This window comes from Desmodus rotundus, chromosome 5, assembly GCF_022682495.2.
Source record: "Desmodus rotundus isolate HL8 chromosome 5, HLdesRot8A.1, whole genome shotgun sequence".
Taxonomy (NCBI): Eukaryota; Metazoa; Chordata; class Mammalia; order Chiroptera; family Phyllostomidae; genus Desmodus; species Desmodus rotundus.
The window spans coordinates 13,037,553-13,057,518 of NC_071391.1; the positions used below are offsets into that span (position 1 = coordinate 13,037,553).

Sequence of the window (19,966 nt, forward strand, 5' to 3'; positions counted from 1 at the left end):
GTCTTGGGCTCCTTAGAGAAATGGGACCTGGCCTGCCCTACGTGCTGGCTCTGATCTAGTCCAGTCAGCCCGCTTGCCAGAAATAAAGATGGCCGCCAGCGCTAGGCCACCCGACTTGAAGTCTCTTCAGACACGACGCTGCCAGGCCTCTGCGGGTCCCAGTCCATAGACCAATCAAACAGTCGGCTCCGCCTTCTCTGTCTTTTAATTGGTGATCACGTCCGCTTGGGCTTTGGCATTGGCTGGTCCGTAGGTGAGAAAGGCAGTTTTCTACATAGCTAGAGACTTCCGCGCGTTGGAGACCAACTCTTCCTGCCCGTAAACTTTGCGATCCGTGTTGAGTGTTCTTATCACTCCAGCTCAGTAGGATCTCAGCTTCTCTGAAGAATGTTTGAAATTCGCTACTTTCCCCGAACCTGCTGAGTGTCCGCCCAGGGCAATGATGCGCTGGGGGGCCTGCAGGCCAACCTGGCTTAAGAGTTCTTATACCCTGACTTCAGCCAAAGTCCAGGACGGTGAGGCTGCGCTCTTCCACGGGCCCGAGAGGAGACAGTTCGGATGCACCCCACTTTCTGCGACGAGCCAGGCTGGAGCTGTGGTTAGTCGGGGACTGTTGGGCCTTTTCTCCTCCTGCCCCCGTCCCCCCCACCCCCCGCTAAGTTTTGGTAGGGTGAGAGAAGACAAAATTGCATTAACGGTCGGTCCTGCACTCAAAGACAGGGAAGGATGAAAGACATCTCTCAAAATATTGTTCTTGGAAACAAATGAATGCTCCAGAGGAAAAATTCGAAAGTGCTCTTTTGATGGAAAGATCAGGTGAGAGTGTTATAAATGGCAACCACCAAGGGGAGAAGCTGGTGGCCTCTCCCCTGCTGGTTTGTAGCTGTGTTTTCAGAGCTGTGTTACAAAAGCAAGCTGACCCTCTTAAATCAGACCAGCCATTAGTTTCACCTCAGCGGGAGGCCCATGTCTGGGGGGTCCTGAAATATAAGAAATGACTGGGCCCCTGGTTTACAACTTTTGAGAAGAGAAGGAAAAAAAAACTGGCGAAGCAAGTGAAACAATTCAGGATAGAACACAGTTGGGTACTAAATTGTGGCACGCCAACCGAGACTTTTCAGATGCAATCAGAAAAGAATCGAATGGAGAAAGAAGTATTTAGGAAAGTCTCACGGGGAGATTGGAATTTCGCGGAGTTGGGTGGGGGAGGGAGAAGAGCGTCCTAGGTGGAGAAACAGCTTAATAAAAGTTAGGGATGGGCGTGGGTTACAAGAAAGGAAAGCGGTTCCTGGCATCTGGGAGCTGGCCTGGTACTAGTAGGCAGGCCTTGGTGTTCTGTCCAAATGAACAATTTCACAAAACAAAAAGACAAGGTCACTTTGTGACCGTGGTAGATCAACACAAAAACATGTTCACTCATGTCTGAACACAGGCAATGCTGTGAACATTGGCCAAACCACAAGAAACGGCCAAACATCTGCCTATTATTTTGGTAGATATGAATGATTGCAGCTTCTTTGACAATCACAGCTTTAGCTTTGCTTCATTCCTCCCACCCTACCGATAGGGCTTATTGATATACAATCATAGAATTACCCCCACTTCCTGACAGCTTCCAATCCAGAGTAAAGCCTCAGCCCCGGCTGGTGTGGTTCAGTGGATAGAGTGATGGCCTGTGAACCAAAGGGTCGCTTGTTTGATTCCCAGTCAGGGTACATGCCTGGGTTGTAGGCCAGGTACCCAGTAGGGCAGGTGCGAGAGGCAACCACACACTGATGTTTCCCTCCCTTTCTCCCTCCCTTCCCCCTCTCTAAAAGTAAATAAATAAAATCTTTTTTTAAAAAAGCACCACTTCACGCTTGCTTATATAAATCATCCAACATAAGCCAATCCTATAAATTCTAACACCTTAAAGAGATGGCCCACCATTCCCCATGGTATGCATCCTCTGTTGCCATGAGCATTAACCCTCAGTGCAGCTGTTTGCAGGAGTGTCCCTGATGGTGTCTGGCTTGGGAGCACTGACATTGATGAGTGGATTAGGAGACAGCCTGACGTGGAAGAGGAGAAAATGGATCACACTGAGAACCTGTGCAGAGAAAGTCCAAATGAAGGGGGTGGTTGAATGGCAGGCAGAAGAACTCAGAGTCCATTCATTCTACTGACATTTACCATAAACCTGTTCTGTTCTGGCACTGTTTCAAAAAGAATACTGAAATGAAAAATGCCCTTTGCCCCCATGGAGCGTGCCTTTTAATAGACAAGTAAATCTATGACTGCTTTTTTTTAAAAAAAATTTCAGTTATTTATTTTTAGAGAGAGGGGAAGGGTGGGAGAAAGAGAGGGTGAGAAACACTGGAGAGGGAAACATCCATCTGTTTCCTCTTGAGCCCCGACCAGGATCAACCCTGCAACCTAAGCAGGTACCCTGACCGAGAATCAAAACTGCAACCTTTCGCTTTGCAGGACAACACCCAGTCAACTGAGCCACATTGGTCAGAGCTAAATCTCCAACTTTTAATGGCAAACAGCACCAGATATTGGACCTTGGCCCTTGAGTTTTGACTAAGAAAGAATTCAGAGCCAAGCAAAAGTTTATTTAGAAAGTGTCAGAGGTAGGAGAAGTGAGCCATGGAAGAAGTGAGCCAGCTGGGCTGTGTGGGCTCAGGAAACAAGTTACAGAGGCAAAAGAAGAGCCCTTGGAGCTTAGGAGAAAAACAGGCAAAGAACACTCCTCCAGGGGAAGCAGAGAAGGAAAGGTCGGGGTCACGTCCAGAGCGCTCTGGGGAAGAAGGAGGTGGGGAAATGTATGGGCTGCTCAGAGAGAGGAGCCCTTTGTCTTGAGAGTTTTATCTGCTTTCCAAAGGTGGGGGTTTCAGGGGTGGTCTCAGGAGGATGTCAATAGAAAATTCATCAGCTTTCTAGGTGTGTCCCCCGCCAGGGTCATGGTCTCCACTGATTGGTTGGCACCAGTGCAGGGGATCACTGATGTCAGCCATGGCATCACCTGGCCTTGCTGCTTCTCTGGGCCTGGAGCTGAAAGACTACTGAGGCCTAAGTGTTATCTCTAGTTTGACCAGAACTCTGTCTCCTGGTGAACAGACCCAAGGCTTTGTTCTTAAGGTTATTTGATGTGAGTCAGAACCTCATCGTCCGGAGGGCTTACTGCTTAAGGGAGTGGTTGTGCAAGGGCTTGGATGGGAGTCCTATGAGGCTATTTTTCGGCCTCCTAGTTCCTCCTCTAAAGGGGGTCTACTGCATAACTAGCAACATGCCAGGAGAGGAAAGGTCATGCTGGGGCGAGGTCCCACCTGAGCACCTGGGGCTTTCTGCCCTGGTGACCTTCCATACCTGGCCTGTCATTCCTACTGTGCTCATGCCTGTCCCACTGCTTACTATATCTCACAACTACCATGGAGTGTGATAAGCTTAGTGGAAGAGGGAGCTTTGGGTTCTGGTGGGATGGACGGTAGGGGCCAGAGGAAAAGGACACTCTAACTCAGCCTGGAGTGGGGTAAAGAAGGGACAGTGTCAGGGAATTCTTCCTGGAGAAGGTGACACTTAAACTGAACCTTGAGAGACTGAGGGAGAGCAGAGGGGAGTAAGGAATGGGAAGGCAGGGAGGCAATAGTTAGCCACAATGGATTCGTGAGCAAAGGAAATGCCCGCTAAATGCCAACTCTCCCAGAGTCTGCTTTTAGGATCGGGGAGTTTTCCCCGGTGGGTCACACAAACTACACGTGGCCAGCGGCAACCTGCCTCACCTGCCAGGAAAGCACTCTGTTTCAGGCTGTGCTTTGGGGCATTCTTACCCTGAGTTTTGCTTTGTTTCGCCGCAAAATAACTGCCCGGGGAGATGATGTCATCCACATCCATCTGATGAACCCTCAGGTGCAGGGTGGATAAAAGCATGTAATACATTTTTTTTTTTTGATGCTGCTAATCTGATAATGAGGCTACGGGTGCAGCATTGCTGTGGGTTCGTGCCGTTGAGAGGCCGCGCCCCACTGCCCCGTTTATGGAGGCTTTGGTCCTACCTGTGGCACTGCCATTGACATACAGCTTCACGAGGCAGCTCATTCGAAAGTTGCTGGTGACAGCAGATCAAGTCTCATGGTTGCACTGGGAGCTGGGCGGACCGTGAGCATGACCCTAAATGTTGCCAGGTCCTTTGATCTGCAAAACAACACGTGGCTTAGGTATTTTCTGGAACAAATAACAGCACAGTGGTAAGAGCACTGTCCTTAGACTATGTGTCTTGGGTTCATCATTTCACTTTTCTGTGCCAGAGGTTCCTCATCATAAAATCAAGCGGGAGGATGAGGGGGGTCTCAGATCTCTTCCAGCTGTAACGATCTGCGTTCCTGTGACTTGCTGTTAAAGCGGCAGAAACCAGTGACTGCTGTGAACTCTGGCCTCCCTGTGGGAAATTTCCATCCAGCAGGAATCGTTTTCCTGGTGCAGGCTGATACATGACTCTATTCTCATCAAGCTGTCTATGGGTCCAGATGCTCTGCTGAGTCTGCAGAACCATCGGTAATCCACGCGGACGGTGTGTGCAGGCTTCCCACACACAGTAACTGCATCCAGTGGCTTGCAGTCCTCGAGGATTCTGCAGAGCTTGCAGGGAACTGCAGCTGAAATTCCTCCTCAAGGACGGGAAACAGACCGAATACAGTATTCAGAGTCCGTGCTGCCTGGCATCTCCGATACATATTTAAATGCCCAGAGGTAAATAAATTTGTAATAATGCTAAGTGGGGGCATGGCTCCCACCCTCTGGGAATAGCATTTATTTTCAAAAATACAACTTTGGGTAGCTTTGGAAGTGTCAGACAGCTGTGTAAATACCAGAAAGCCCACCTTCAGTCTTTACTTTGGGCGAAGAGGCACCATCCCCATGCTAAATCAACATCCCGCCCTGAAACACCACAGGTACAGGGCGCCAGGAAACTTCTCTGGGCAGCCAGATTTTCAGGGCGATTGCCAGAGTGCTGAAATGATATATGTGAAAGTGCGTGCAAACTGTAAAGTGTTCTACAAATAGCAGTTGTTATATAATCTTGTGGGATGTTGTCTGCTGATGAGGCCTGATCAAGGTGCAGTAGCTCTTCGCTGTTCTCAGGAGTTCTCGCCAGGTAACCAGGGGTTTGTGTTCTGGCCGTGCCTTCTACTCATTCTTCTGATGCCAAAGGTCTGTTCCAGGACTGCGCAAATCCCAAGTGGCAGAAATGAAAATGGTTCTCTCTGTGTGTGACAGCCAAGCCTGGTCCCTATGAGTCACGTGCTGGTAGGACCGGGAGAACGACATTCGACATTCGCATTCCTTTACATTCCCTTCTTCCCACTCCCCTCTCCACTGCCCTGTTTGGCTCCTGTCCCTGCTATGACATGTTAACTCCAAGAGCCGGTAACAGAAAAAACTTGCCCGAGGAACCCCAGCTAAGTTTGTCCCTGTAGAGGAAGGCAGTGAGCTGCCTGAGTAACTGTGGTTTTTACTGCGGAAGCTAATAATCTTGGCACCACTCTACACACATCCTCCCCAACACTCAAAACTCCGAGTGGACATCCTCCCAGGCATTGTTACTGTACATTACGCTTTGTGCTCGACTCCTCCTGCGTCACCAGACCCTAGAACCTGAGAGTTTTGTCACGATTGCAGGCAGTCTGGAAGTCCAAGCAGCATTTGTGTTGGGGGCAGTTAGGCTGCTGGTCCCTTCTGCAAAGAGACACCTTGGTGAAACTGGGTGAAGAGAAACTCTGAAAGTCAGCCTGCTTTTCAAGTTCAAGAAGTATTTTAGGCCCTGGCTGGCTAGGTCAGTTGGTTAGAGTGCTGTCTGGATACGCCAAGGTTGTGGGTTTGATCACCAGTCAGAGCCTAGACAAGAATCAACCAGTGAGTGCAGGGATAAGTGGGACCACGTATCGATCTCTCTCTCTCTTCTTCTCTCTCTAAAAATCAATACATAAAATTTTTAGAAGTATTTTACTAGATTCCCAAGGTTAACCGCTGTAGCCCTCTCTAGCCCAGTGTGGTGGGTTGAATGGTAGCCCTTGAAAAGATATATCCACACCCCGACCCCAGAACCTGTGACTACCTAGGAAAGGGACCTTTGCAGATGCAGTTAAGGATTTTAAGATGGGGAGCTCATCCTGGATTATCCAATTTGGCCCTAAATCCAGTGGCGAGTGTCCTTACAAGAGTGAGGCAGAAGGAGGTGAGACACAGTCACAGAGAGACACACTCACAGGGAAGATGATGTGGAGACAGAGGCAGAGATTGGAGTGATTATGGCGACAAGCCAAGGGATACCAAAGATTGCCAGACTGCCAGGAGCCACGAGAAGCTGGAAGGGCAAGAAAAGACTCTCCCCCAGGGCTGGGGGAGGGAGTATGGCCCTGTCAACAATTTGATTTGGGATTTCTGTCCTCCAGAACGTTAAGAGAAGGAATTTCTGTTGCTTTAAGCCACCCAGGGAACGGTGAGTTATTTCAACAACCATAGACAGCTAATAAACCCATCTCTGCTGTGGGTGCTCAGCACCACCAAGTGGGACAATGTCTCACTGGTGTTGGGCTCAGACGGCCCTCACATTCTCACTGCCTAGTTGTGTTTTTGAGCCAATCTTAGCACCTCTCTGAGTCTGTTGCCTCCTTAGGAAGAGTAAGTCCTACTGGGCTCGGGTGGCGGAGAGCTGAGCAGAATGCCTGCGTACCACAGACTCTCCACACACGCAGTCTCCACGCTGCCCCTTCACCCCCCAGTGCTGCCCCACCTCAGGCACAGAGCTCCCTTTCGGAGGTTGAGTTGCATGGCTTCTGTACCTTCCCCTGGGTCTTGGAGCTCATCCGTGATGACCAGGACAGCGCCTGGCTGCCACCTTCTTGACACATCCACATGGCCATCGCATCGGTGTCTCAAACCCAATGTGTCTAAGAGTGAAGTCTTGGTCCTCCTTTTTCCTCCTGCCTCTTCACACTCCCCCATCTCAGTAAATGGCACTTCCATCTAAAAACCAGGGAGTCATTTTTACTTCATTTGTTTTCATTTATTTTTATTTTTTAACTGCTCATTTTGAAATCATCTCAGACTTACAAAGAGTTGCAAAAAGTTTCCAAAGAATGTCAATATACTCTTCCCTAATTCCACACACATAACATACACAACCATAAGGCAATGATCAAGATGAGGAAATGAGCACTAATAACACTACTATCTAATCTACAAACTACACAAATTTTGCCAAGTGCCCATTAATATCTTACTCCGGCCTAGGCTGGGAATCATTTTGAAGTGTCTCTCCCTCTTACCATCCACGTTTAACCCACCAGCAAGTTCTACTGACTTCCCCAAATCACTTCTTCCATCCATGTGAGTAACTCCACAGCTCCCACTGTAGAAAATGCCTCTGTGGCCTTGCCCCTGTGCGACTGTAGCAGCCTCCTAACTGGTCTCCCTCTAACCCAGGGGTCGGCAGAGTTTGCAGGAAAGGGCCCGACGGTAAATATTTCAGGCTTTGCGAGCCATATAATCTGCTGCAGCTACTCATCTCTGCCACTGCAGAAAAGCAGCCATCAATTTTCGTAAATAAAATAAGCATGCCAGTGTTCCAATAAAACTTTATTTGCAGACACTGAAATTTGATTTCCTCTAACCTTCACGTATCACAAAATATTCTTCTTCTTTTGATTTTTTCCAACTGTTTAAACAATGTAAAAATCATCCTTAGCTTGTAGGCGGTCCAGGCCACAGTTGGTGGACCCCCTGCTCTAATCCGTTCCTCGCACAACATCCAGAAACACGGTCAGGTCTCTCTTCTGCTTCGGGTCCGCACAGGCAGAATGAAACAAAGCCGGCAGTGCCCGGGTGCCGCGCGTCCCTCTCACCGCACCCTGGACCGCTCACTCTCTCACTCACCACGCCCTACCCACTCTACCCTTCTTTTTCAGAAGGTCAAGTCCCTGTTTCAGGACCTTTGCACACATCGGTCCTGCCTAGAATGTTCTCTTTTAGGTTCCCTTTTCACCTGCATAACTTCCACTTGTCTTTTGGGTTTTGGGGAAGCTTAAACTTCCTAGAGAGGTCTTCTGTGATCCACCCCCATTGAAATGATGCTCCCCCTATTATTCTCTCCTTTTAATTTGTTCAACACTTATCACATTGGTAATTATGCATCTGGGCCTTCATTTGATTTTAGTGGAAAACTCCATGAAGTCAGGGACCATATCTGCTTTGTTTGCCTTGTGGACCAAGCACCCAGCGTGGTGTCTGGCATAGTGGGAGTTCCCTGGAAGCCAGCTAAAGGAGTGGATTCTCCACCAGAACTCCTCCTTCACCCGCAAGAAGGACCGCTGTGGACTTCAGGGAAGGGCCCAAACGAACCAGGGCAGGTTTCCTGAGCAGAACCCCCCCTGGGCGCCTGAAGGATGCAGACACATTTCTGAGGTTCCTTCCAGGGGGCCAATTCCTGATCGCGGAGAAGCTCTCGATAGAGGCCCCACTCTGAAACCTGCTATGCATTTTCACTCTAATGCCGTCCATCTGCACTTCTTCCTGCTTTCCAAACCAGAAGCAGCCTCCCCCGCTGAGGTTAACCCCTCTCAATAACCCTGGGGTTGCCAGAGATCTTAAAAACATAGCTGTTGAATCAGAATAGTTTACTCAGCTGCCAATGGGGAATACTGGGGCCATGTTCAGAGGACATGGAGGGAAACGCAGCAGCCTTCAGCCCTCTGCTATAAACTACCCTCTGCAGGGCCGCCAGAGTTACCTTTAAAAGGATAAATCCAGTCTAGTCACGCACATCCACCCACTGCCTGTAGAATCAAGCCTAAATTCCTTAGCCCACTTCGAAGATCTTCACCATTCATTCCCAACCTATCTTTCCAGCCTCATTTGCCATCTGCCTCCCCTCCATCTCGAACTCAATATTCTAGATATTCTCGACTGGAACTGTTCAATACAGTTGCTATTGGCCTCTTGCAGCTGTTAATGTTTTAATTAATTAAAGTTGGATTAAATTTAAAAATCAGTTCCTCGCTCCCACTAATCACATTTCAAGTGCTCAATAGCCATTTGTGCTAGTGGCTGCAGTATGGGAGCTACAGAACATTTCCATCACTGTTGAAAAGTCTGCTGGATCAACACTGTGAGACAGTAAGACCCACTCCCCATCCCCTAAAAAGACTATTTTAATTATATAATTTACACATAAGTACATCGTTACTTTTCTCACATTACAAAAATCTCCTTTACCCATTCTGGACCTCTCCCTAGAGATATTCACCAAAACATGTTTGGCATGTATTCTCTCTGAATATTTTGTGTGTGGTGCACTTTGCTTTTTTCATTCAACAGCGTCTTAGAGATCTTCATAGAAGAACACCTCTCCAGCTACCTGGTGTTCTGGGTGCTGCAGAATAACCCAAAGCATGAATGGACTTCAGGTTACTTAACCATCCCCCCTCCCCCCACGAACTGTTGTCTTCAGTTTTCCCTTATTGCAAACAATATTCTATGCAAACACCTCTGTATGTTTGTATGCCCTTGTACACATGTTTGTCTAGGGTAGATACCAAAAAGTGGAACTGCTGGGTCATAGGCTAACACCTCTGGGGCTTGGCACACCTGGCACTCCTGCCAAGAATGCCTTTCCACATGACTAATTGCTGCTCATCGAGACCGATCAAGTGTCATCGCCCATCGCCGCTTGAAAGGCAGTCTCTTCTGCCTCTGCTTTCCCATAGCACTTCATGTCCACATCGAATCCTTATTGCATTAGGGATGCAATCCTTATTGCACTTAGGGCTCTGCCTTATTTACCTTTGCATTCCCAACACCCGAGCACTGGGCTGAGCAGAGAGCAAAAATTCAAATGTTTACTTGATTGGATGAATGAATGAATAAATAAACAAACAAGTGAAGGCACCTGGTTAGGACATTCCGAATACTCAAGGTGAGTGAGTCTGTGAATGTTGTGAGCTTGGGCTTTGGACCAATTTGTCACCTGGTGTCCCGAGCCAAACCACCTCTCTAGGTTTCTCTCTATCCCACCTTCTGTCCTTGGGCATCTCATCTTGAACTCTGTTCAAGTCGGGTACTCCACTGACAAAACAGTGTGAGTGTGTAGGGGCTCTGACTGTAGAGCATAGAAAGCTGAGCCCTGGGGGCAGCCCTAGGAGTGGGCTAGCTTTCCAAGGGCAGCTCTGTCTCCTTTTCCCGCCTTTGAAGTAGCTCTGTATGCTCTGGGGTTTGGTTCGTTTTTTTCCCCCTAAGTACCTTAGGGGCAATTAAGATCAGCTGCAACATTTCTGCTTTCTGCTTCCAGATTGGACCCAAGGGAAGCCAGCTGTTTTATACCTGGCACCCACTCCTTGTGGTCTGATGAACAGCCCTGTTTTCTGAGTCTCTCTGTGACCTGACTTCCCCAGATCCCCGGGCCTGGCTTGCAGCCTTTGTTTTTAATGGGGTTTTAATAGGTGGCTCCTGTAATTAATTTCATTCTTGAGTTTTCACTCTCTCTGCCCGGGTGCCTAAAGGCCCCCCAGGCACTGGGTGGGATGCTAACAGATTTTAAATAGTACAGAACGCTGCGGCTGTCATTAGGCACTGCCCCCGCTCCTCTCTCTTGCAGTTGTTTTACAATCGTTAATTAGCCGGGGCACAGGGCCCATTTGGGAGGTCAGTCTGGTCACCTGTCCTGTTTTATAGAGGTAGATACAGAGATATGGAGAAAAGGGACTTGTCCAAGCCCCTACAGAGAGTGGGTGTTGAAACTAATTTCAGAAACACATCCTGCTGGGTACTCACCCTTGTGGGAGCCAAGGCAAGGACCCACTCACTACTCAGGTGCCATTTGCCAAGCGGCTGGCGGCCTCAGGCATGCCTTGCGTGCCTCACAGGCATCTCGGGGAGGCAGATTCACCATCCCACCCGGACCGCGGAGCGAGTCCGCCCTCAGTGGCCAAAATTACCCCCATTCATTCTCTTCGGGCCCGTTCCATTTTATGAGCCAGCGGATTTATCTGCATAAAGAACGCGTCAGTGATTCCTCCTGTAGAAACATAATTTTGCTAAACATAATTTTTAAAGGCACCATTTTAAAATCCGCGTACACGTACTCACACTCCTCTGGGAATGTGTGTGTTGGGGCGGGGGCGATGTGCTGGGTGGGTAGGAAGAGTACGTGCTGCGGAGAGAACAGCGTGACCCTGGGCTTCCCAGAGCGCCGGGCCATCCCCCTGGGGGCGCACTGCTCCGAGCGCGCCCGGGACTGTCCAACCCCGAGCAAATTTGCCTTGTCTGGATCCTCGGAGCGCCCCGGGCGTTCGACCCCGCGGGCCTGAGCTTGCTCTCGTTTGCCAGGTGGAGGGCACGGCCTCCGGGTCACCAGCTCAGGAGCAAGCGGGAGAGGAGGGGAGGCGGAGCAGGTGGCGATTAGGTCAGCTTCGGAACATTCTTGGACCGCTCCAGTGGATATAAATAACAGACGGCAGTCTTCGAAAAATGCCGGGGTGGGGGTAAGGGGTGAGGAAGAAGGGATTTATTTAGGGTGCGCATCGTGGCGATCTGGAAAAATCCACCGAAGTCAGTGACTGACAAAGGCAGTGGAGGAGTGAAGGCATTTAAGAGTGAATAGTGGCACAAAATCTGGGAATAAGAACACGGAGGGGGAGGAGCTCATGCTTTTTTGCCCCACCCCCACCGCGTGGCTGTCCCAGGCCTCAGAATGCGCCTCGGGTTGGCAGGCAGGGCTGTGCTTTGAAAGGGCACAGCTTTGGAGTCCTGGCCCTGCTCCACTACCGATTTTGCGCAAGCCGCTGAAGGTATCTGACCCGCAGTTTCTGCATCTGTACAGTGTAAATCCTAACGCTTACAAGGGGATTGTGTGAGCCACGCTGGAGTTAACGTCTAAGAAATCTGTGATCTGCAAAAAAATGTAAGGCAGTGTAGCCCCCCCAGGCCTCCCTCCAAAGGGTGTCCATGCGGGCCGATCCCTTCCCGCTTCCACAGGTTTCTCAGACTCTGCAAAAGCAGGGGAGGGGCAAAGCTGAAATCGGACTCCCTGCAGCGGCTCGGCGCCACCCAGGAGAGTCGCCCCTGGCGCTTCTCGCGCGTGAGCCGCGACCCACGGCCAGCGCCCAGCCAGCCGCCGGTCGCCACGATGCCTGCAGCCCCTGCGCCTGCCGTTCGACTGTGGGTTGGGGCCGCGGCGGCGAGGAGAGGGCGGGGCCGGGGGCTGGGCTTCCCGGGGGAGGGCCGGCGCGCTCCGGGAGGCGGCGGCCCGGGCCCGGGAGCGCCAGGACTCGGGCCGGAGCGTGGCCGGACCCCCTCACCGAGGCGCGCAGGAGGACGCGGTGAGTACTGCCAGACCGGGACCGTGGGGAGGCGACGGCGGGAGCGCCGGCTCGAACCCGCCCACTCCCTCCGTCCCACTCCTGAAGTTTGCAATGGGACCGACTCCTGCCCCGGGAGCCCCCGGCCACCCCATTTTGTGCGAGGATGGAAAGAGCTGCCGCCGAACCGAGGGGGTGCCTCATCTGCGGCATCGCGCACCCTGCATTTTCCCAGGCCGGCCGAGCGGAGGGGGTCCTCGGGACTGGAGGGCCATACCATCTCCTGGGGCTTTTTAATGGCCCCAGATCACCCCGGGGCCCTAGAAAGGGGAGGCTTCGCTCTCCGGCCACCCTTTGCCCTCTGCAAAGAGCTCCAATTCGTGGAGCTGCTGCCCGGGCCACCATCTGGAGTCTACGGCCGGATCCCCCTCCCCTTGATGGTGATCGGCCAGCCCCACCCCTGCCAAGACCGAGTTCAACAAGTTTTGCCAAGAAGTCCTGGAACCTCCATTTCTAGGCCTGGCCAGGCAGCTCCGCATGGGCTCCGTGGGCTCCGTGGGCTCCGAGTTGTGCAGAGCCCTGTGGGTAACGGGGGCCGGTCGAAGGGCGCCGTCCATAGTGTTGAGACTAGAGCCCGGCACCCCCTGGGCTGGGTGGTTTGGTGTGGAAGCTCGGGGTTTGGAATGCGTCATCAGGGAGCAGGCACCTCGGCCGGCAGGTCAGGTTTCCAAAAGTGCCCCTTTGTTATGCCCCTCCCTGGCCCTGCCTCCTCCCCTTTCCCTGCGCCACCCCCTCCCCCAACCTCCCGGGCCACCCATTCCAGCCGCTACAAGTAGTCTAGGTGTCCCTCTCTGGACCAGTCTACCGCCCCCTCACGTGCCTTCAAATCCTAGGGCTGCCGGCCTACCCGGAGAGGCTGGAAGAAGAGGCCTTGGGCGCAGCCTGTGACTCAGGACAGGATGGATGGGCAAGACCTAATGGCAGTGACCCCTCCCAAGGGCTTGCCCTCAGCTTCTGGGAGGGGTGGGGGCTGGTCTGGGCAGCGGTCACCTATCTGCCTCAGGTAGGGAGACTGGGTTCTTCCCTGAACTCCAGGATTCCCTACCTTGGCCCAGGCAGCTGTGAGGAGACCCTGTCAAACCCCAGTGGACTTCTGGGTCCAGTAGGTGCTGACCCTCTGGGCTGGGAAGCTTTCATTATCTGCTTTCTGAGCCCTTGCCTGTGGCCTGGGTTCTGGGGACCAACCCATCTGGGTCTGTGCTGAGGTCAGGAGGTACTGGGTGCTGGCCCACCCCTACAGCTAGATCCACCCCCCCAGGCTGTGGGGCCTGGCTGTGCCTGGGGCTCAGGCTTGTGTTTGCTCTGGGAGGCCAGAGGGAGCAGTGCCAGCCCTGCACACACAGCTTTCTCTGTTCTGGGGCCAGAGAGAGGGAATGGGTGGGGGGCGGCTCTCCCGGGAGCTGGGAGCACGGATGGACGCTGGAGCAGGCAGGGGCCTGGGCCCCTGAACGCCTGACTGGGGCAGCACGGAAGGCTTGTGACTTAGAGCTGCAGCTTGCTTCTCTCCATCTGGTTGGCAAGTCCTTTCTGGGCAGATGGGACAGCCTCAGGAGGAAGCAAGGTGACGCGCCGAGGACCTGTTCGGGGGCTGCTCTGCTCTGTGTCGCAGGCCTGAGCTTGCCTGCGGGCTTCGGGGCAGAATCTCGCTCAGGCCAGCCTTTCTCACAGCTGCTGTGGCCAGTGGGTTTCCTGGTCTTCAGTGGGATGGCACGTTTGTTTTCTTCATTCAACTGCCAACTTCAGCGCCCAGAGGAACCCAAATTGGACCCTCAGGAAGTCTCTGTCAATGACTGCAGGGGGATCCTGTCCTGTCAGTCACAACCCAGTGGGATTTATTCCCTGACCAGGGGTCCGAGTAGCTATGGGAAAGGGGATGGCGCACGGGGCTGTGTGTGACTGTGGAGAGGATGCCTCCGTTTGAGTTTGGAGGAGCGAGTAGAGGCTCACAGTCTGGGGGGAGCACGCTGAAGAAGCCCTGCTTTGGGGGCAGCCGGCACATTCTGTGCTCATTGGGCCTGGCGGTGTTGTCTGGGCTTGCTCAGAGGTGGAAGCGAGCTCTAAGGGGCCTGAGTCTGTGCTTCGGACAGCTGGGACCCTGTGCAGAGGCAGGAAGGGAGTGACCATGTGCCACTGTGTCCTCCAGCTCCTGGGGTGGTGGCTGTGGGTTTGGAACCTGCCTTGCCCTCTGGAGAACACTCACAACTGTCCAGTCACTTGTCTGACTCCCTCATGCTGCCCGGGACTCTGGGCTTTGTGAGGGCGGGGCTGATTGCTCATTACCCACAGACCCCATGGGACCTCGATGCTGTGGAACAGGGTGAGTGTCAGGCCCCTCACGCTGCTGTTTGTTCATTGCTCGGGTTGAGAGTTACACCAGCCCTGGCACAGAGGCAGACCAGGAGGCGGAATTTCCATCTTAGGAGGGAGCTGAGGCGCCTTTAGGAGGGACAGTGAAATGCACTTGCTCATGTTTCTTGGCCAAGGTAGGACTCAGGTCTCTTGGCTGTTAGTCCTTTCCAGCACAGGGAGCTACTGGAGTACTAGGGTGTGGCTGGGTACACTCTGACTTGGCCTGGTCTGGAAAAGGGTCGCCTTGTTGTTCACAGAAAGGCAGCAAGGCCCCAGCTTGGGAAGGAGTCCTTCTCTCTCATCTGCAGTCAGGGGAGTGGGGCCCTCTGCCCACCACCCACCCCCGCCTGCCATCTAATCCCCAGCTGGATCGTGTGACCTGCCTGGCATTCTCCTGGCTGGAATCTGGCGCTTCTGACAGCAGTTGCTATATTGGGGGAGCTGGGCACCGCCCTGGACGCATAGGTCTCCGCCCTCACCCCCTGCTTTGCTCTCATTAGCTTCACAGCAGAGTCACAGTGGCAGCTTTGAGAGGTGGACAGCCACGTCCCTGAAGTGATCTCTAGGCTCCAGGTACATGGGGTGAGGTGGGGGGAAGGGCAGGCCCAGGGCGAGAGAAGGAGCTTTGAAACTGCCATCCTTGCCCCTATCCCGGCCCCTCCTGGGGGGCTCCTAGGATGGTGGGGATGGCAGTGCGAGCAAACCCCGGGGTCTTTTCCTATCCCCGAAAGCATATGTCCAGCTTCTCTGCTTACCTCCGCACTCCACAGCCCCAATCTACCACCATTCCGTGCTGCGGGAACACCATGGCTCCAGAGGAAGATGCTGGAGGGGAGTCCCTAGAGGGCAGTTTCTGGGAGGTGAGCAGCAGGGTCCCCGTTTTGGGGGTGGCACTGAAATGCGCCTCCCCTCTGGGCCCAGCCACCTGTCCAAGGGAGTTGTCTAGCTGTCAGCCTCAGCCCTCTAAGGGGCTTCTCCCTGGCCACACTGCCCTTTCCGTGTATGCCCTAGGCTGGCAACTACAAGCGGACGGTGCAGCGGGTGGAAGATGGGCATCGGCTGTGTGGGGACCTGGTCAGCTGCTTCCAGGAGCGTGCTCGCATCGAGAAGGCCTATGCCCAGCAGCTGGCCGACTGGGCCCGAAAGTGGAGGGGCGCTGTGGAGAAGGGTGAGCCAGCATTTGGGCCTAGCAGGCAGTGGAGGGCCACCAGTGTGGGGAGATCAGGCAGGGTGGCTTTTTCCTGCACCTCTTGTGGGAAGGTCTGCCTTTCCCTCAAAGGGTAGATCCTCCTGGGAATTCTCACTGTAGTGCTGTTCGAGTTTGCAAAGTGCGGTCATGAGTTATTTTGAGATTTCTATCAACGCTGTGATGGAGACAGTACTGATATGCACGTTTCCTAGAGGACAGTCCAGAAGTTCAGAGAAGCTAAGTGACTTGCCTCAAGGCACACAGCTAGGAAGAACTTAAGTTTGAGCCAGGCCTTCTGATTTGGGATCTTTCCACCTTAACAAGCTGCCTTCCTTGGGGGCAGACACTGGTTCATCCTTCTGAGGCAGGAGTGTAGTGACTTATGCCACAGACCGGGGCTGGAAGCTCAGTTCCCTTGTAGTCTTAATGCTTTGGGCAATTACTCTCACTTCCCTGGGCTGTCTTTTCTCTTGTTAAATGTTGATCACGACACTGTCTTCATGGTGGTGGATGAGGCAAGGATTCAGTGCATCTGGTCAGTCAAGGCACGGAGGAGGGGTTCAGTCAGCAGCAGCTGACATCGTTGTTCATCTTTGCGTCCCTGCTTTGTGCCTGGCCCTGGAACAGCACCCAGTGAGAAGGGATGGGCTTGTGTCTGGTGGCATCCCTGGCCTGGCCCAAGTCCCATCCCTCCCTGCAGGTCCGCAGTATGGCACGCTGGAGAAGGCCTGGCATGCCTTCTTCACTGCAGCCGAGCGGCTGAGCGCGCTGCACCTGGAGATGCGGGAGAAGCTTCACGGGCAGGACAGTGAGCGGGTGCGTGCCTGGCAGCGGGGGGCTTTCCATCGCCCAGTGCTGGGTGGCTTCCGAGAGAGCCGGGCTGCTGAGGACAGCTTCCGAAAGGCCCAGAAGCCCTGGCTAAAGAGGCTGAAGGAGGTGAGCCTGAGGGGGGTGGGGGTGGGTGAGCATCAGAGGCATGCCCCTTCCTTAAGTCCACGGGCCTGGCTTGGAGAGCAGGGTCCAGAGTTGTCCTTGTGTGTGCCAGGTTGAGGCTTCCAAGAAGGGCTACCACGGAGCCCGAAAAGAGGAGAAGACAGCCCAGACTCGGGAGAGCCACGCAAAAGCAGACAGCGCGGTCTCCCAGGAGCAGCTGCGGAAGCTGCAGGAGCGAGTGGACCGCTGCACTAAGGAGGCTGAGAAGGTATCAGCCATGGCTGCAGCCAGCCCAGTTCCACTTCCTGAACGCTTTTCCCAGCCCCCAGCACCTTTCCTGCTCTCATCCTCACTTGCCAGCCTCTCTCCAGATTACCACTTAAAGGAGGAAGCTGAGAAAAGATAATGCTTTACCCAGAGAAAAAAACAGTGCAAGTTCAGGCATTGGGAGGATTTAGGGGCTGAGACCTTCCAAGCTGTCTTCCTTTCCCACCTGGGACAACTTCTCATGTCGCTTGCTCTGCCAGAGTGCCCTGTCCTCCAGCTCTGCATATCCAAATCCTCCCATCCTCCCAGGTGCTGCTCAGTTCCCACCTCCTCCGTGAAGCCTTGTCTGATTTCTCCCACCCCCACCTGAGCGAGAAGTCATCTTTCTCTCCACTCTCCATCTCTTCTTACTCTCGCTTTTAGCCTTCACTCGCCAGACTCCTAAAGCTGCTGTGCCCAAATGTCACCTCTCTTGTTAGGCTGTTGGGATTCTAGGGACAGGAACCCAGTCTTGTGACTGGTTGCCCCTGATGCCTAGCCCAGGGTCCAGCCATGGCAAGCACTCAGTAAATACTAGCGCAGTGCTGAGTGGAAGAAGGTGTCATGCTGACCAGGTCCCCTCCTCTCCCACCCAGGTGAAAACCCAGTATGAGCAGACGCTAGCGGAGCTGCATCGCTACACCCCACGCTACATGGAGGACATGGAGCAGGCCTTCGAGACCTGCCAGGCCGCTGAGCGCCAGCGGCTTCTCTTCTTCAAAGATATGCTGCTCACCCTACACCAGCACCTCGACCTCTCCAGCAGTGAGAGGTGTGGCCCGCAGGGTGGGCATGGAGATCTGGAGTAATGCAGGGACTCTCCCATCTCCCCTGTGTTCTGGCTGGGCTGAATGAGCTTGGGGGTGCTGCGGACACCCAGGGTTTCCTAGTTTGAGGGTTGTGCCTCGGGCCACAGGTTCCACGAGCTCCATAGAGACCTGCATCAGGGTATCGAGGCAGCCAGTGACGAGGAGGACCTGCGCTGGTGGCGCAGCACCCACGGGCCGGGCATGGCCATGAACTGGCCACAGTTTGAGGTACATGTTCCGGGTGGGACTGGGAGGTGGCCTTAGCGTGGACCTCAGGAAGGAGGCTAGGGCTGGGGAGGAAGCAGGTGAAGGTGGTTTGGATGGCCCTGGCTGCCACCACAGCCTGTAGCCCAGCCCGACCCTAAGCACTGTCCCCACAGGAGTGGTCCCTGGACACACAGAGGACAATCAGCCGGAAGGAGAAGGGTGGCCGGACTCCTGATGAGGTTACTCTGACCAGCATCATGCCCACGAGAGATGGCGCTGTGCCCCCACCTCAATCCCCCGGGGCCCCAGGGTGAGAGCCAGGCACCTGGCTGTGCAGCTCTGGCCCCTGCCCTGCCCTCCTTTCCTTCATTCTCTTCATCCCTGTGGTAGGTTGAAAATGGGTACCAGGGCCCTTAGGACCTACTTAGTGGCTGTAATGCCAGTTTTCATGGTGGTTTAGATTTGCCAGGTGTTTCCCACGTTCCCTCTCATCCGCTGCTCACATTGGCCATGTGGCAGGTAAGAGCACCTGAGCTCACAGGCATGGGTGGCAGAGTTCAGACTAGACACTTTCAGTTCTTCCCCGTCTGCCTCTCCCAGGATTCCTCCAGGGGTGAGCCCTTGGCCCTGGGTCCTAGGTAGGCTCTATGCATCAAGGTGTTCCTTGTGCCCTGAGCCTGTCCCCCTTCTGTCTCCCCTCTCCAGCGGTGGGCAGGATGAGGAGTGGTCAGATGAGGAGAGTCCCCGGAAGGCTGCCACTGGGGTGCGGGTGCGGGCACTCTATGACTATGCTGGCCAGGAAGCTGATGAGCTGAGCTTCCGAGCAGGTACCCTGGGACCCCTTTCCTGTTCCTTTCCAGGCTTCAGCCTCCCCTCCCCCATTTACTATTCTGAATAGGGGTGTGGTGGAAAAGGGAAGCCAGACACTTATTTCTCAAGGGCCAGTTCTCTGACTCTGAAGGTTGCGCTGGGTCTGGTCTGCAGGGGTCAGAGTGTCTGCTCTGAGCTCTCACCTACCTCTCAAAACCACCATCTGGGGCCTGACTGCTGCCTTCAGGGTCTGGGGTGGGTGGCTTGCTGACTTTGACCTCCCTCTCCCTGAGCCAAGTCTCTTCCCCTCCTGCCCACTCCCCCTCAGTCCTTGACCTAATTGCAGGAACGGGGCTGGGCCAGGGCAATTGGCAATGACCAACCCCACTTCCCCCAGGAGAGGAGCTGCTGAAGATGAGTGAGGAGGATGAGCAAGGCTGGTGCCAGGGCCAACTGCAGAGTGGCCGCATCGGCCTGTATCCTGCCAATTACGTGGAGTGCGTGGGGGCCTGACTGCCCTGACGGCCCTTCTGCTAGGTTTCTCCACCCTAAGAAGAGCCCAGCTTCTCCTGGACGGCCGGACTGAGGGCCCTGAATCATTGTGCCCCTGCTGTTTCTCTGTCCCTTGAGGAGGGAGGAAGTCCTTGGAGTCAGGAAGGGGAGGGGCTGTGTCTAGGAAGGGAAGGGCCAACTGAGTCTAGGCTGAGGATGAGATGGGGAGGTCAGGCGACAGAAGGGTTCAGGGATACCTGGGCCTCCCCAGGAGTGCTTGGTTCTCCCCAGGAGCCGTGGACCTAGTTTCTGGGCCCTGTGTTTTGGGGTTCCTGGGGTGGGCTTGGGATGAGTGTAGTCCTGGGCTAGCAACACTCTTTTGTGGCTTGTTAGTGTGTATTAAACTTGAAAAAAAAAAAAAGCATTGTCAGGCTTGTGTGCGTCTTTTTTGATACTCCATCCTTGCCTGCAGAGAC

At 53.8% G+C, this 19,966-nt stretch overlaps 1 protein-coding gene across 3 annotated transcripts; it reads left to right on the top strand.

Annotated features, from left to right (window-relative positions):
• Nucleotides 1–12,208: 12,208 nt before the first annotated feature.
• Nucleotides 12,209–19,914, top strand: PACSIN3 (protein kinase C and casein kinase substrate in neurons 3). 3 transcript variants are annotated; one of them, XM_024558939.3, is made up of 11 exons: nt 12,209–12,356; nt 15,245–15,317; nt 15,515–15,604; nt 15,756–15,912; nt 16,634–16,869; nt 16,979–17,134; nt 17,769–17,944; nt 18,089–18,209; nt 18,362–18,498; nt 18,894–19,015; nt 19,396–19,914. In XM_024558939.3, the coding sequence occupies exons 3-11, from the start codon at nt 15,551–15,553 to the stop codon at nt 19,509–19,511; spliced, it is 1,275 nt and encodes a 424-aa protein (XP_024414707.1). In that variant the 5' UTR covers nt 12,209–12,356; nt 15,245–15,317; nt 15,515–15,550; the 3' UTR covers nt 19,512–19,914. The 3 variants fall into 3 exon arrangements, with proteins under 3 accessions (XP_024414707.1, XP_053781088.1, XP_053781089.1); XM_053925113.1 differs by lacking the exon at nt 12,209–12,356 and adding an exon at nt 12,853–12,916; XM_053925114.2 differs by lacking the exon at nt 12,209–12,356 and adding an exon at nt 12,942–13,053.
• Nucleotides 19,915–19,966: the final 52 nt, after the last annotated feature.